The sequence below is a fragment of the Sorex fumeus genome, unplaced genomic scaffold (genome assembly GCF_029834395.1).
Source record: "Sorex fumeus unplaced genomic scaffold, SorFum_2.1 ptg000063l, whole genome shotgun sequence".
Classification (NCBI taxonomy): domain Eukaryota; kingdom Metazoa; phylum Chordata; class Mammalia; order Eulipotyphla; family Soricidae; genus Sorex; species Sorex fumeus.
Window position 1 is genome coordinate 60,849,084 of NW_026606120.1, and position 14,979 is coordinate 60,864,062.

General features: G+C 42.7%; 1 protein-coding gene across 1 annotated transcript in view; it reads right to left on the bottom strand.

The window, feature by feature from the left end:
- Positions 1 to 14,979, bottom strand: part of PPM1E (protein phosphatase, Mg2+/Mn2+ dependent 1E) — a 165,525-nt gene that overhangs the window by 3,005 nt on the left and 147,541 nt on the right. Inside the window, exons 4-6 of the mRNA XM_056127539.1 lie at positions 11,033 to 11,221; positions 5,069 to 5,212; positions 4,739 to 4,832 (exon numbers count right to left, since the gene is read on the bottom strand). Of these exons, the coding sequence (XP_055983514.1) occupies positions 4,739 to 4,832; positions 5,069 to 5,212; positions 11,033 to 11,221 (427 nt within the window). The remainder of the gene's footprint in view (positions 1 to 4,738; positions 4,833 to 5,068; positions 5,213 to 11,032; positions 11,222 to 14,979) is intronic.

The window sequence follows — 14,979 nt, forward strand, 5'->3', positions numbered from 1 at the left end:
GACCCATGCTGAATGAGGTTTCCATCATCCGACCCAGATAATCATCAGTGATGTGTTTTAGAACTTCCAGATTCTGAGCACAATCATTGTGTTCATTATGTTTCTCTCAAGGTATTTGGAGAAAACCAAACAATAGGTTCTCTTGGCCTCAACTAGCTCGTTTCTACAAGGACTACTCTTTTACATAAAATACAATATAGAATAATATTTCTTAGATTAAGGTATCATAATTATCTCTTAAACAACATTTTAAAAAATTTTATTTTTAAAATTAAAAACAAATTTTTAAACAATTTTAAAAAACAAAGTGCTTTTTCATTTGTAAAGCAGCATTTAGTAGCCAGGTACACCAGCATGGGAGTCAGCCTGCACTGACTCAAAACTGAGCATTTGTTATACAAGTTGTTGTCAAGTACTATCCTTTTCACTGCAAATTAATTCTTAACTAGAAGATGTAGATCAAAATATCGAAATGATCTGGCTATGTCATCACTGACAGTAGATTCTTTATTACCCAAGTAAGATTACAATATTTAATATCCTATTTAAATCTTTATATGGACCCAGAAATCTCACCCTATGGATAATTCTGTTAGAACCAATGTGAGGCCCAGGTGCAACCCTGCAGGATTGCATGAAGGAATACTGTGCACCTACCCTGATGGTTAGAAGTGGGGGTTGGGGGGGTGGTGTTTTTTTTTTTTAAATGTAGGAGTACTGCTATTTATTCAGCCACTAATTAGCTGATTGAATTGGGCATGAACTCCACCTTACTTTTTTTTTCACTTTTTATAATTTTATTTATTGAATCACCGTGACAGCAGTTAAAAAGCTTTCAGGGTTAAGTCTTAGTCATACAATGATGAAACACCCGTCCCTTCACCAGTGCACATTTTCCACCACCAAAAACCCCAGTATACCCCGATCCCTCCACCTGTGTGGCAGATGATTTCCATATTACTCTCTCTACTTTGATTACATTCAGTATTTTGACACCAGACCCACCATTATTATTTGAGATTTTACCCCAACACTCAGACCTGCTGAAAAGGCATCTGTTGACAATTTGTTTTCTATTCCTGGTTATGAATAACATATAATGTTGCGTGGCTGCTGCAGTAGTGGCCACGCAATTTTGAAATTCCGAAATTTTGACGATTAAAATCTGGAGGAATTTCTACCAAAACCTGATGGGTTCAGAGATTTGTTCCTGAGTCTCTTGGATCATGGCCGTTAAGCAGCTTGATCAGGAGCCAGAAAGGCCGTTAATGGGCAGCGACTCGGGTCTACTTGGGACAAGGAGGAAAGGGCCGGCTCCACAGGGGATGGGGGTATTGAGATGACATAACCTGGTGGTGCTCAGGGAACCCTGTGGTGCCAAGAATCAAATTTGGGGCACAGATCCAGAGCTCACACATAACTTTGCTTGAATTCCTTTGAACTATCTTCCCAGGCTTAGATTAGTTTTTAAATCATGGTAAACGTGTGATGCATGAAATCCTATCAGTAGCAGTACTGTGAACCATAGTGCAAAAAGATTTTTTTTTTTAAAAAATACCTCTCATAGAGGCAGACTGGTGGGAGGCAAATGGGGTGTGGGAGTGAAGGTGGGGATACAGGTGAAGGGATCAGTGTTGAAACATGTATTCCTAAAATCTAGTCATAAACAGCTGTAATTTCATGGTGACTAAATTTTTAAAAGATTTTAAAAGAAATTAGTCTTAGGCTAGAATGATAGTACAGTGGGCAGGACATTTGCCTTGAACATGGCTGACTCAGGTTCGATCCTGGCATCTCATATGGTTCCCCAAACTCCGCTAGGAGTGATTCCTGAGTGCAGAGCCAGGAGAACCCCTGAGCATTGCCAGGTATTACCCAAAAAGCCAAAAAAATATCAGTCTTTTTTAGACAGTAAGCAGATCATCTTCCTCCAGCATGCTTTTGATCTCAACTTCTTTAACCATGAATTTCCCAATACCCTGTTAAACTAGTGAAAACTTCCTATCATGAGGTTCCAAATCCTCCACCAATCCATTTCCTCAACTCTTCCCACCTGACTATACTATTATCATCATTATTATTTTCTGAATTCCAGCCCTAAAAATAAATGTGATCTGAGTCACTCTGTTCCCAAAAATCTTGTTTTAGTGCTTCAATTAAGAGGCTACTGCAACTGTTGGTTTGGAACAGAACATACAAAGATTTGCACAGAGAAAATGCTGCCAAAATTCTGGCTTTTCACCTGCTCTACTGTTGGATGTCAAATGCATGACATTTCGCCCCCAAACTTGGTAGGAGGGCATGATTATCCATTCCATGGTAGAAATGGCAACATCCTTTTGTCTTCATCCTCCTCTCTCCATATGCTTTTAGGAAACATCACGCCTCTGTCAATTTGGGATCATAAATCTGAAGAGCTCATGGGGAGAGAGTTGAAAAGCTTTTCATTTTGAAAGCTTTAATTTATCATTTATTGTCTAAGTAAATCTGAACTCTGCTTAGGAGTCCATTTTCTTATCCTTATTTAGCCCCCTATTTCACTTTGTGAGTTTTCCAAATCCCTCTCGTTTTCTTGTTCCTCTTCCATTTTAGCTACTGAATTCTGGCCTAATTTCCTACTTCACAAAAAAATAAATTTAAAGCCTGAATTGGGGCGAGGCAAGGCAAGCACCCTACCTGCTGTACTATCACTCTGTCCCCACTGGGTTCACCTTGTTTTTGTTTATTTTTTTTTAATCAACACTGTGATTTACCAGGTTATTCATAATGCAGTTGTTTCAGGCCTTAAATATTCCAATAGCAATCCCATGACACTGGGTTCACCTTGAAGCAAATGTCTTACCCCTGTACTATCTCTCTGGTTCCCAATTCCTCTCTTTTATGCTGCAAGTACTCATCTTTAAAAAATAAAATTAACACTTTCTCAAACCCGCTTTTTCCTCAACCTATCATACCAGTTCCATTCCCTGTCAAATTTACAGGTTCCTTATGTTATTACTCATTCTTGCTCAACTGATTGTTTTCTGATTTTTCCACTTACTAATCCAAAATAATTTCTTTCAAATGTAACCAATTATTTCCTATCCTTTGTTTTCAAAGTGCCAGGGATCAAACCCAGGGCCCTAGTAAGTGCTACTACTGAGTCACAGCTCTGCCTTCTACAGTTTTCCTTTTTGTTTTTCAGGTTTGGGGCCACCCCCATGGTTTTTTATTGTTTTGTTTTGTTTTATGCAGAATCTCACTTGACCTCTGAAGCACTTGTTCCTTTTGAGGCCTTGCTCTGGAAATCCTGTTTCTGAGTACCCTTCACACCTCTCCCTGCCTTTGCTGCCCCTCCCTCCCGCTAACTGCCTAGCTAAATTCACACTAAACTCCTGCACAATCCCGACTCAATCCCACCCTCTACCATGGATTGCAAGCGTCATTATTGTTGCTCCTATGTCATGACATGCCCTTTCAGACCAGCACCATGAGCCTGAACCGTGTGGAATCTCCGTCCTTAAACACCAGCCTCCAAGATCCAGGGTGAAAGTCAAGGCCTGTGTGGATTGGCTTCGCCTTGGACAGTCCTTATTCAAGAACATTCTTGCCCTGCTTTAGTTTCCCCTCATGATATTTTTAGAAGCAAGAAAAGGCAACTTCCTGTAGCAAAGTTTGTTCTATAACACACTTTAAAGATACCACTACTACTCTAACAAAGAGCATGATCAAGAAGAGGTCTTGGGTTGAAGTTGTCAAAAACGGCTATATTTAGGGGTCTATTTTTAAAATGAGAAGTCCCCTTTTTGGTTCTTATTCCAAAGCTGCTAATAACTCCTTCAGTCTAAGGTAAAACCACCTCAAATTTTCATGAGATATTTGCAGAAATTCTTTTTCTCAGTCTGCCGCTGACATTTGGGCCATTTCACAGCTGGCCAGCACCTTCACAAAGAGTGGGAGGAGTTACATCCATGGTAAACTGGAATGCTTTGAGATTTGAATTTTCTGGAATGTTCTGGAAATGATAATTGGAATTTAGGGAGTAGATGAGCATTCCATTTATGTATATAATTTTTACATCATACCCCTTTATTTCTTTAGAAGGCAGTGATTTAACTGCATCATATATTCATACTGCCCACAGAGACACATGGTTTCTTCTTTTCTAAACAAAAAATAAAACGAAACTATGAAGCCTAAAATTAATAATAAACCTTTGTGCCAAAGGTTTTGTGTGTGTGTGTGTGTGTGCAAAGAGTACAACAGTTCTTTGAGTTTATACCTTTACATTTTTGCCCATTTAGCTTAATTGTTCACCCAGAGAGTTTTAGATGAGGGCGCCATTAACTGCCCCTCCCCCCCCCAACTGATTTTTGTTTGCTTGTTTTTGCGCCACACCCAGTGGTGCTCAGGGGACCATATGGGATGCCAGGGACTGAATCTGGGTCATCTGTGTGCAAGGCAAGTGCCCTACCCACTGTATTTTTGCTCTGGACTCCAAAGCTTCCATTTTTAAGAAAACAAAAAGCTTGTAACATGTGTATGTGTTGGTAAAGATCCTATTTAATCACACAGAATTTAAGTGTATTGATAGGCCAGATAATCAGAATGGTGCATTATCCAATTGGTAAACAATAATAAGCACCTAGATGATATAGATGATCATTCTCTAGTTCCCACATAGCTGAGTTAATATAAAACAGTATGCTAGACTAAAAGAGGACTACTGGGAGAAATAAAAACAATTGTTTTTTCCTACCAATCGCTCTGGAGACCGACAGACTTCCATTCACTCTCCAGGCACCAAACCAGACCACACAGCCTCCAAGGGCTTCAATCCGCTGCTTTTCATCCTAGACAGCAATGCGACAGAAAGAAGCAGATCACTGGATTCAGCGTTTATTCATCTAGGCAGGCAGAGACCTCAGATCTATTACTCATCAGTTTCCCTCTATGGTTATCTTTCCTGTCAATGGTGGGCATGGGCACTTAGATGATGGCAATAGTTATAATAATTAAATGAACCTTCATTAGTTACTAGAAAACTGCTCCACTCTGGCCTGTGCCTTAAGAGAAGGAGCTTACTTACCTCTCTATCCGGTTTGTGTGGCTTCATTAGCTCAACAGCTTGGCCCTTTCTGACAAGCATAACCTGGGAATCACCCACCCAGGCCACATGGAGCATGTTGCCTCTGATAAAGGTCACCACGCCTGTGGTCCCGCATCTTAAGCTCTGAAAATGATTTCAATAAAGTGGATCAGTAAAAAGAAATTGACATCAATTTTCATTGTAAGAAATTTACAGTTTTCAAATGGTAGATTAGACCGTTAATAACTTGACTGCACAATTAACAAATTCCTATTTTTCAGTGCTCAGTGTGCATGTGTGTGTGTGTGTGTGTGTGTGCGCGCGTGCACGCGCACGCACTTGTGCTCAGGGTGTGTGTGTGCGGGGGGTGTGGGTGTGTCTACTCCTGGCTCTCCACTCAGGAATCACTCCTGGCCTTGCTCAGGGGACCACACTGGATGCCAGGGATCTAATCCAGATCAACTGCATGTGAGGCAAGCGCCTTATCCATCACCCTGGCCCTCTCAGTGCATTTTATGCACATGTATTTATGTATATATATAATCCTTAATAGCCAAGACAGGATTGACTATTCTATTTTATAAGCAATTAAGTTATAGTTAGTTAATGCAACTTAACTAGTTATAGAAGAAATCAGGTTGATCAGTATTTAAAATAAAACTGAAGATCTGGAGCTGGAAAAATAGGACAGCAGGTAAAACGGATGCTTTACATGCTGCCAGCCTGGGGTCAATCCCCAGGACCCCTTATGCCTCCCTGCCAGCTTTTGCCAGGAGTGTGATAAGTGAACACAGAGCTAGGAGTAAACCCAAGCATTGCCAGATGTGTTCAAGTTTTTCAAAAATTCCTGAAAATTTTTTTCCTTCTAGTCTAGGCTAAACCTACTATATTATTCCTTAGGGTGCTGCCTTCTGTATCCTGGTCTCTTTGTTAGTGACCTTCTACCCTATGTTCAGAGACAATCTTTATAAAATAATATAAAGCATCTGATTGCCACCTAAGAAATGGTCTCATACTCTATTAATACAGGGGCCATGACTGCATTCATGGCTGTGCAACCTCTTATATGCTACACCACTGATGTACCAAAATTTGGGGGGCATGATTTTGGATTTGGAGTGGAAACATTTGAAATATGGTGGTAGGAAGGTACAATGGTGGTGGGATTGGCCATAGCACAGAGGGTAGGTCTTGCACGAAGCCGACCCGGCTGACCCAGGTTCAATTCTTCTGCCCCTCCTGGAGAGCCCGGCAAGCTACCGAGAGTATCTCGCCCACATGGCAAAGCCTGGCAAGCTACCTGTGACATATTTGCCAAACACAGTAACAAGTGTCACAACGGAGACATTACTGGGCTTGCTAGAGCAAATTGATGAACAATGGGAGGACAGTGACAGTGAATTAATGTAAGCAACTTTGTAAAAATAATGTGAAATTTAGATTTAAAAAAAAATAGACGGGCCATAAAAACACTCTCTCAAGTGCTAAGATACATTTAAAAAAAAAAAAGCACTGCACTATAGCACTGTCCTCCTGTTGTTCATCGGTTTGCTCAAGTGGGCACCAGTCATGTCTCCATTGTGAGACTTGTTACTGTTTTTGGCATATTGAATACATCACGGGGAGTTTGCCATGCTCTGCTGTGCAGGCGGGATACTCTTGGTAGCTTGCCGGGCTCTCTGAGAAGGGCAGAGGAATCGAACCCAGGTTGGCCGCGTACAAGGCAAACACCCTACCCACTGTATTATCCTCAGACCAAAGAGAAAGTGTAACAAGTTGAGAATACCTGCATTTCATCCTTGGTAACACATGTACCCCCGAACACTAAGCTAGTAGTAGTCTCTGAGCACTGCAAAGTGTGGGGTACCTCCCCCTAAAAATGTTCTCTAGTGTTAGGGACCTTTGCTCTTGAAACATTGTAATAAGGAACCACCAAGCCTGGTATTTCACCATAATAGTTCAGGACCACTGGCACTTAAAGCTCTTGATACTACTATACTAAAATGACATTCATTTGACATGAGTCACCACCAAATGAGCATGACTTTCTGTTACTAAGGACTTGGCCTAAATTAGAACCAATGCGTCAAGGGTGTTAAAAGGCCCCTTATATCCAATCAGAAAAACAACTTCTCATTTTCCCTATATAGGGAAAGTTTGTTATAAACCCTCACCCACCAATAAAATGTCTTCCCACACAGAATGTTCAAAAACTCAGCCCCCTAGGACACATGATAAAGACACTGCAGTGCTTATGCCCCGGAGAGAACAGGAGGCAGGGCTGTTCCACAACAGGAATAGCTACTTTCTTCCCAGCAGTTAGCAACACATGGAAGCACAAGAAGGGGGAAAGGAACTGCTGAGACAAACCTAAATTATTCAGAACTATTGGCAGAAATAAAAGATACCAGGATCTTTGGCAGAGCATATAGGGTGAGCATGGTCAGGGGGAGAAAACAAACACATAATTTCGACGACATGGGAAACAGGATTTTCAAAGTCACTCTTAGTTTTATGTAGGTGACTGAAGCTCCCCTCTCAGGGGCCAGCCCTGTCTTCAGTCAGAATGGTGACGGCCCGCAGCACCAAAGACAAGATGGGCTGTGCTGGTACAGAGTCAGAAGGCCTGAGGTCAAGAATTGCATTTTGAGGAGATAGTACAGGGGTTAAGGTGTTGCTTTGCAAGGGGTTGACCCTAATTAGGTCGCTATCTCTGCATGGTTCCCTGAGCAATGCCCAGAGGTGATCCCTGAGGGCAGAGCCAGGAATAGTACTGAGTGTGGCACATGTACACGAATATGCACACACACACAACACACTAGAAAAAGGAACTGTATTTTGGTTTCCAGCCTTACATATTTATGTGGACCTTGGTGGATTCTCATTTTTTAGTTGGTTTGGTTTTGAGTCACACCTGCCAATCAGGGGTTACTCTTGGCTCAGGGGTTACTCTTGGCTCTGCACTCGGGACTTACTCCTGGCAGTGTTTAGGGGACCATATGGGGTGCTGGGGATTGAATCACACAGGTCAGCCACATGTGAGGCAAAAGTCCTACCTGCTATACTATCACTGGGGCCCCAGTAGTTTCGTATATTAATGCAAACTGAATTGGGGAGGTGCAGAATACTTGCTTAATACCACAGTTCTCATTTCTTGCTTCATTAGTTCCATGCCCCAATATTGCTAGGCACCATAATTATGAGATCAGAGAAATGGATTAAATGATTATTCTGTTGCTCCAAGTCCTTTTTTTTTTTTTTTTTTTTTTTTGCTTTTTGGGTCACACCCGGCAATGCTCAGGGGTTACTCCTGGCTCATGCACTCAGGAATTACTCCTGGCGGTGCTCAGGGGACCATATGGGATGCTGGGAATCGAACCTGGGTCTGCCATGTTGGCTGCGTGCAAGGCAAACGCCCTACCCGCTGTGCTATCGCTCCAGCCCCCTCCAAGTCCATTTTAAAGAGCTAATATAAAGGCATAGAGCTGGGTGTTTTATTTTAATTTTGTTTATTTGTTTGCTCCTGGGCCATACCTGGCTATGCTAAGGGCTTATTCCCGGTTCTGTCTTCAGGGATCACTCCTAGCAGGGCTCTGGAGACCTATGCAGTGCTTGAATTTGAACCTGGGCCAACTACATGCAAGAGCCCTACCCACCATAGATATATAAGATTATCTCTCTCCAGCCCTTAATTTGAAAACTCAAAAATTATTTGGGGGCTGGAGAGGCAGTACAGGTGTTACGGTGCTTGTCTTGCATATAACTAACCCCGACTTGATCTCTGATCCCCTAAACACTTCCAGAAGTGATCACTGAGCATAGTCAGGAGTAATCCCTGAGTACATCTGGTATGTTCCCTCCCAAAATTACTCTCTGACCATAGTTTAATCTCTGGTAATGTATAGTCCCCCAAAAACCAAGCCAGGAATAGATGCTGGGAACAGCAGGATGTTGCCCAGAAATTTCTTTAAAAAAGGAAAAGAGAAAGAGAAATTATCTTTCTTTTGCCCTCCCCTCCCGCCTTTAGAAATGAACATAGTTCTATGTAGTTAACTATTGTTAACTACATACCCACGCCACCAAATTATTCTTTAAAGACAACTTTCAAAATATTGAAATAGAGCCTCTTTCATTCATTTAGAGTAGAAACTTTAGGTCTGATTAACCTTACCAATGTTCCCAGGTTCTTTGCCACCCTAACCCTCGCAGAATCTCCTGCCCCCACTCCTGGCTGTCCTCCAGGGCCCCTTGGAGGGGGGCGGGTTGAGTTTCCCTTCCCGCCCTGAGCAGAGCCCTGGCAGCTGAAGACTCTGGAACCAGCCACAGCCATGCTTAAGACCACTCTCCACATGTTCAGACGAGCCTCACGCATGAAGGAACTGGCAGAGGAACCCTGGCATGCGGGACCCAGGGCTGAGATCTCCAAGCTCAGATCGGGACTGGGCCTCCTCCACCAGATCCCCCTTCTTCCAGTAGGTAGGCGTTACACCCACCAACTACCCCCGGCGCCATATTATCCCATCAACAGTCAAGACCCAGAGACTATAAAACCCAGCTCCCGGAAGAGAAAAGTGCAGAGTACCTGCCACTTGCCTGGCTGTCCTCACCTCTTATTATCTAGTTCTTACTCTTGGAGAACCCCACAGACTACTGAGAGTATCCTGCCCGCAAGGCAGAGTCTGGCAAACTCCCCGTGGCATATTCAGTACGCCAAAACCCAGTTAACAATGATGGGTCTCGTTCCCCTGATCCTGAAAGAGCCTCGAATGTGGCACTTTCTAAAATCTCAGGGCTAGAACGAAGGAGACGCTACTGGTGCCTGCTCGAGGAAATCGATGAACAACAGGATGACAGTGATACAGTGAACCTTACCAAAATAGGATATGGGCTCTGACTTTTCTTACTGTTTAGAGAAAAATCAGTTCAAGGATCATCTAAGGATTCACTCTCTCCAAGCAAATTTCCTCTCAAGAGAAACACAGCAAAACACTGCCAGCCCACTTAGAACCAAATGTATGCAAGTATTCCCAGCTTCTGTTTCTTTTTTAGATCATTGTTTTAATCACCATCCCAGATCTTGTCAGCCAGAGTCTGCTCAGAGCAACAGTCTTGGGGTGAACCTGATAGACATTGGTGAACAGAAAGAGAAAACTCACCCTCAATGGATTGGCTAGTTTTTTCCCCCTTTCATGAACACTGCATGAATTGTGTGTCATCCAAGGGTACGAATCTTATTCTTTTTTAAAAAAATTTTAAAGCACCGTAATTTACAAAGTTGTTCATAGTTGACTTTTAGGCATATGTTGGTCCAGCACCAATCCCACCACCAGTGTCAACTTCGCTCCACCAATGTTCCCAGGTTTCTTGCCACCTGCCCCTCCCCCCACTCCTCAACCATAGTCTGTCACCTTGACAGGCTTATTTTTAAGTTTGGTTGTTGAAGTTTAGAGGTGGCATATGACCCAGAAATTTCATGCTAATCTGTGCAGAGTTCCAATTTTCACATTAATGCTGCCAAAGCAAGCACTGGATTGGCTTTCTGAAAAGTCACTGCCTGAAGGGCTGGAGGGGATAGGACAGCAGGTAAGGAGCTTGCCTTCCAAGCAGATGAACTGAGTTGAATCCCTGGCACCATATAATGGTTCCTAAGCCCCACTGGGAGCAATTCCTAAGCACAGAACCAGGAGTGAGCCCTGAGCTAAGCCAGGTATGGCCCAGAAACAAACCAAAAACAAACAAACAGTACATTTAGGTTGAGGAGGTGGCTCAGTGAGTTGTCAGACAGGTTGCTTGTCTCTCATGTGTGATTTGGGTTTGATCCCGAATACCACAAAAAAGGGGGGTAACTTAGACCTCGGGGGTGCAGGTCTTCTCTGATTACTTCAGTGCCCTGGAGGCCCCTGAGCACTGTCAGGTGACCTAGTGGGTCCCAGTTTCCACTCTTCATTCAGGCACGCAGCCTACCTCCCTGGCGGCTTTCTGCACAAAGCGCTCGTCGGTGACGCGGAAGGCCCGGCACAGCGCCTCGGCCGGATCATGCGGGAACATTTCCTGGCGCACCAAGTTGACGTGCAGGTGAATGGATGCATAAATGGCGGCGTCCACTCCCCCATGGCCATCAAACACTGCAAAGTAAGCTTGTTCTTCCTGGTCCTGCCAATGGAAACACAGAAACCATGAAGAGGATTCAGTGTCACATGAGAAAAATACCTCAACTCTGTGCACTATGGCCTCTCCTCCCTCTTCTGACATGCATGGCGAGCTGCTAAAATACCTGCAACTCGACAGCCCCTGTGCCCACACGCCAGCACACTGGAACTCCCCAGGCACAGTTCAGCTCTGGGAAAGTTGTCCTGTACCATGGAAACCACCTACATATGTTTGCTGAAAAGCTGTTCACAAGTGTGGCGAGAGAAGAAGAGAGAGAAGGTGTGAGGCGGAATTAAGCAAAACCTGTTCAGGATTAAGGGTTCCCTCCTCAGATTGACAGTATTTTAGTTATAAAAACAGAAAAAGAACAGTAGGAAATAACTGGCCTTCCAAACACAAGACTTTATGTTACGTTAGACTGTTTCAAGTATACAATAGAGCATACACAAGCTTCTAAACTATAGCACATCCTCCTTAAATCATTCGCTGTCACACTGGATTCTCATCATAAAGTGTCTCAACCGGCTCTGCATTAGATGTCGAATTGCCCAGTGACCACTTTGCCTTGTCCCATGACACAAGATTCAGCATCTCATTTCCTTGGTTGCCTGCAGCTTGAATCCCTAGGGCAACTAACTGTCAGAGGCGTGCATGGGGTCTTGACAGCCACAAGCTACATTTAAGCCCTTAAGTCACTTGTTCTTCCCCAGATGTTCTCAGCTCTGTCTCATTCAGAGACCTGTAACTCACTGAATCCCTTGGGGTTCCTGTGCTTTCTTTAGTATTGTCAGGCGAGTCTGACTCCTTTAGGCTCCAGAGCTAGAATTTCAAGTCCAGTCACTGATTCCTAAGTAAATCAAGGAATTTATTGGTGCTCATTTTCTTGTCGATTAGGCAGGGATGAATTTTTGTCTCTGGGCATTTGACCTCAATTTGGGGGATACAGGGGATTTGTATCCAGCAGTGCTTAGGGCTCATTCCTGGCTCTGTGCTCAGGGATCACTCCTGAGAGTAATCAGTAGGCCATATGCGATGCTGGAGATCAGACCCAGGTTGGTCTGTGCAAGGCAAGCACTTTACATGCTGTATTATCTCTCAAGCCCCCAGAAAGTATTTTTAGAAAGTATAATACAGTTACAAAAGTAACAAGTATAAATGTCCATATAGTAATGACTGCATTCACTTAGTAATATATACTGCTGGGGGGAGTGGAGTCTGAACTGGAGACTGAACCCAGATCTCATACACGGCATGCATTTTACCACTGAACCACATACCCAGTCCTGAAATAAATATATGTACATGTGTATGTATGTATATATATATATATGTATGTACACACATATACACACACATATATGTGTATGTAAAATAGCCTTTTTTTATTTCTGGGCCACCCCTGCCAATGCTCAGGGGTTACTCCTGGCTTTGCACTCAGGAATTACTCCTGATGGTGCATGGGGGCCATATGGGATTCTGGGAATTGAATCTGCATCAAGGCATGCATGCAAGGCAATCTTACCTGCTGTACTTTGGCCTCTGAAATAGACATTTTAGCTAATTTAGCAATTTTACCAAAACCATCTTAAAATCCAATGGATTAGCTGATTAATCACAATTACCTAGAAAAAAAATCCTAATGTAGAATTTCTTCCTAGTATGTAGACAGAGTAGTACTACACAGAAATGATTTTTAAACAACTGTCAGATTAAAGATAAAACTGAAAATCAGCTTATCCAAGCAGTTTATAAATAAGTTAGCTGATATTCATTACAAAGAGAGAGGAGGCAAGAATCACTTTCTGGGCACATAAAAATATTCACTTTAAACAATGTGGAGATTGATAAAAAGATTCCTAAATAATAGCATCAAAAAAGACAGAAGAGAGCACACTGGATCTGTTTTTAAGAATATGGTTGAGGGAACAGAGAGGTAGTACAACTGCTAAGGTGCTTCCTTCGCAGTCCAGGTCCAATCCCTGGTACCTCATATGGTGGCCTGAGCCACTTCAGGAATGAGTACTAAGCCAGGGGTAAACCTTGAGTACAGCTTGGTATAGTCCAAAGAATCCAAACAGAAAAGTAGCCAGGCTGGAGAGACAGTACAGTGGGTAGGGCCCTTGCCTCGCATGTGGCAGACCCAGGTTTGATTCCTGGCACCACAAATGGTGTCCTGAGAACCACCTTAAGTAATCCCTGAACAAAGTCAGGAGTAAACCCTGAGCACTCCCAGCTATGGCTTCGAAACCTGAAAAAAGTGGTTGAAAGGGGCCAGGGATGTAACAAGTGATAGTGTACATGCAAGGTCCTGGGTTTGATTCACACCAAGTACTATCTGCTCAAAATAGCAACAAACAAATAACCCCCACCCTAAACAAACAAACAAAATTTGCCAAACAGGAAGCGGTAGAGGGAGTGTGGGATCAATGGTCAATCTCATACTAGTGAATGGCACTAGAACTATGGTAGGTATGGTGTGTGGTATACACACCTAACAAGTTGTGAAGCTGAATTCATGAAACTTATTTTTAAAACTACTTATTCCTAATTCTTTATGACAACAATGTGGAAAACATCTACTTCAAACAAAACAATTAAGCACTAAGGGAGGTGGGCAGTGGAAAAGAGACACGTGGATACCCTGAACCACAAAAAAACCCAACATACATTTGCTTCCTTAGGCCATTAACTCAATTTTGAGGCAAAAAGAAATGAACCACGTCAACAAACAGCATTAATTTCCTCACACCTGAGTTTAATCATAAAAACTGCTTCTCACACAACAGCCAATTTTTGAGTTGCCCATGTATGGGCCTGATAACAAGTGGAAAGAACACTGTCAGTCCTCTACCTTTGTAACGAATACACTGTTACCAATCCATCCTCACTGCTGATCAGACCTTGACAGTCAGCTAAAATTCAAATTGAGCTGCTAAATGAAGGAAATACTTCCGTTTTCTATACATTTACCACATTGTAACTTTTAAGTTATGGACTTAAAAAAAGAGGCATGTAACAGGCAAAGGGAAAAAATACTACTCCCTTCTGCATTAACCAGAAAAGAGAAGAGAAAGAGATCAAGAAAATGGTTAAAAGTTGACAAGGCTCAGATGACCCAATTTGTCCTTTGTAGAGAAGAGAAGCATGAAAATGTAATCCAGTTAACATTCCTGTCTCAAACATGAAGATTTAAAAAATAAAAATCACATGAAACTCAAAACACCCTCTCAACTCAAATGTTTTTTGGGTGTTGCGGCTGCTTCAGCAACACAGTAATATAGGAAAACTAAATAAATTATCATTTGATTACAGAGAGCGAGCTGCCTTTAAAAGACAGCTTTAGGGGCTGGAGAGAGCACAGCGGGTAGGGCGTTTGCCTTGCACGTGGCCGACCCCAGTTTGATTCTCAGCATCCAACACGGTCCCCTGAGCACCACCAGGAGTCATTCCTGAGTGTGGAGCCAGGAGTAACTCCTGTGCATTGCCGGGTGTGACGCAAAAACAAAAATAAATAAATAAATAAATAAATAAATGACAGCTTTATTAAAGCAACGCCAGGGCTGGCTTCTTTGGGTCATGTTTTTCATTTAGGTGTTTATAAAATAGTTCTGCGAGTTACACAAGAAGCTTTTTCACTTCCTACAACTGAGAGGACCTGAGTGACGGCACAGATCATAGGGACTCCATTTTCCAGTTTTGAACAATGTGACTGCACTAGCTATTCAAAACAACAAACACCAAGAGTTCCTTGTCTGTTGTTC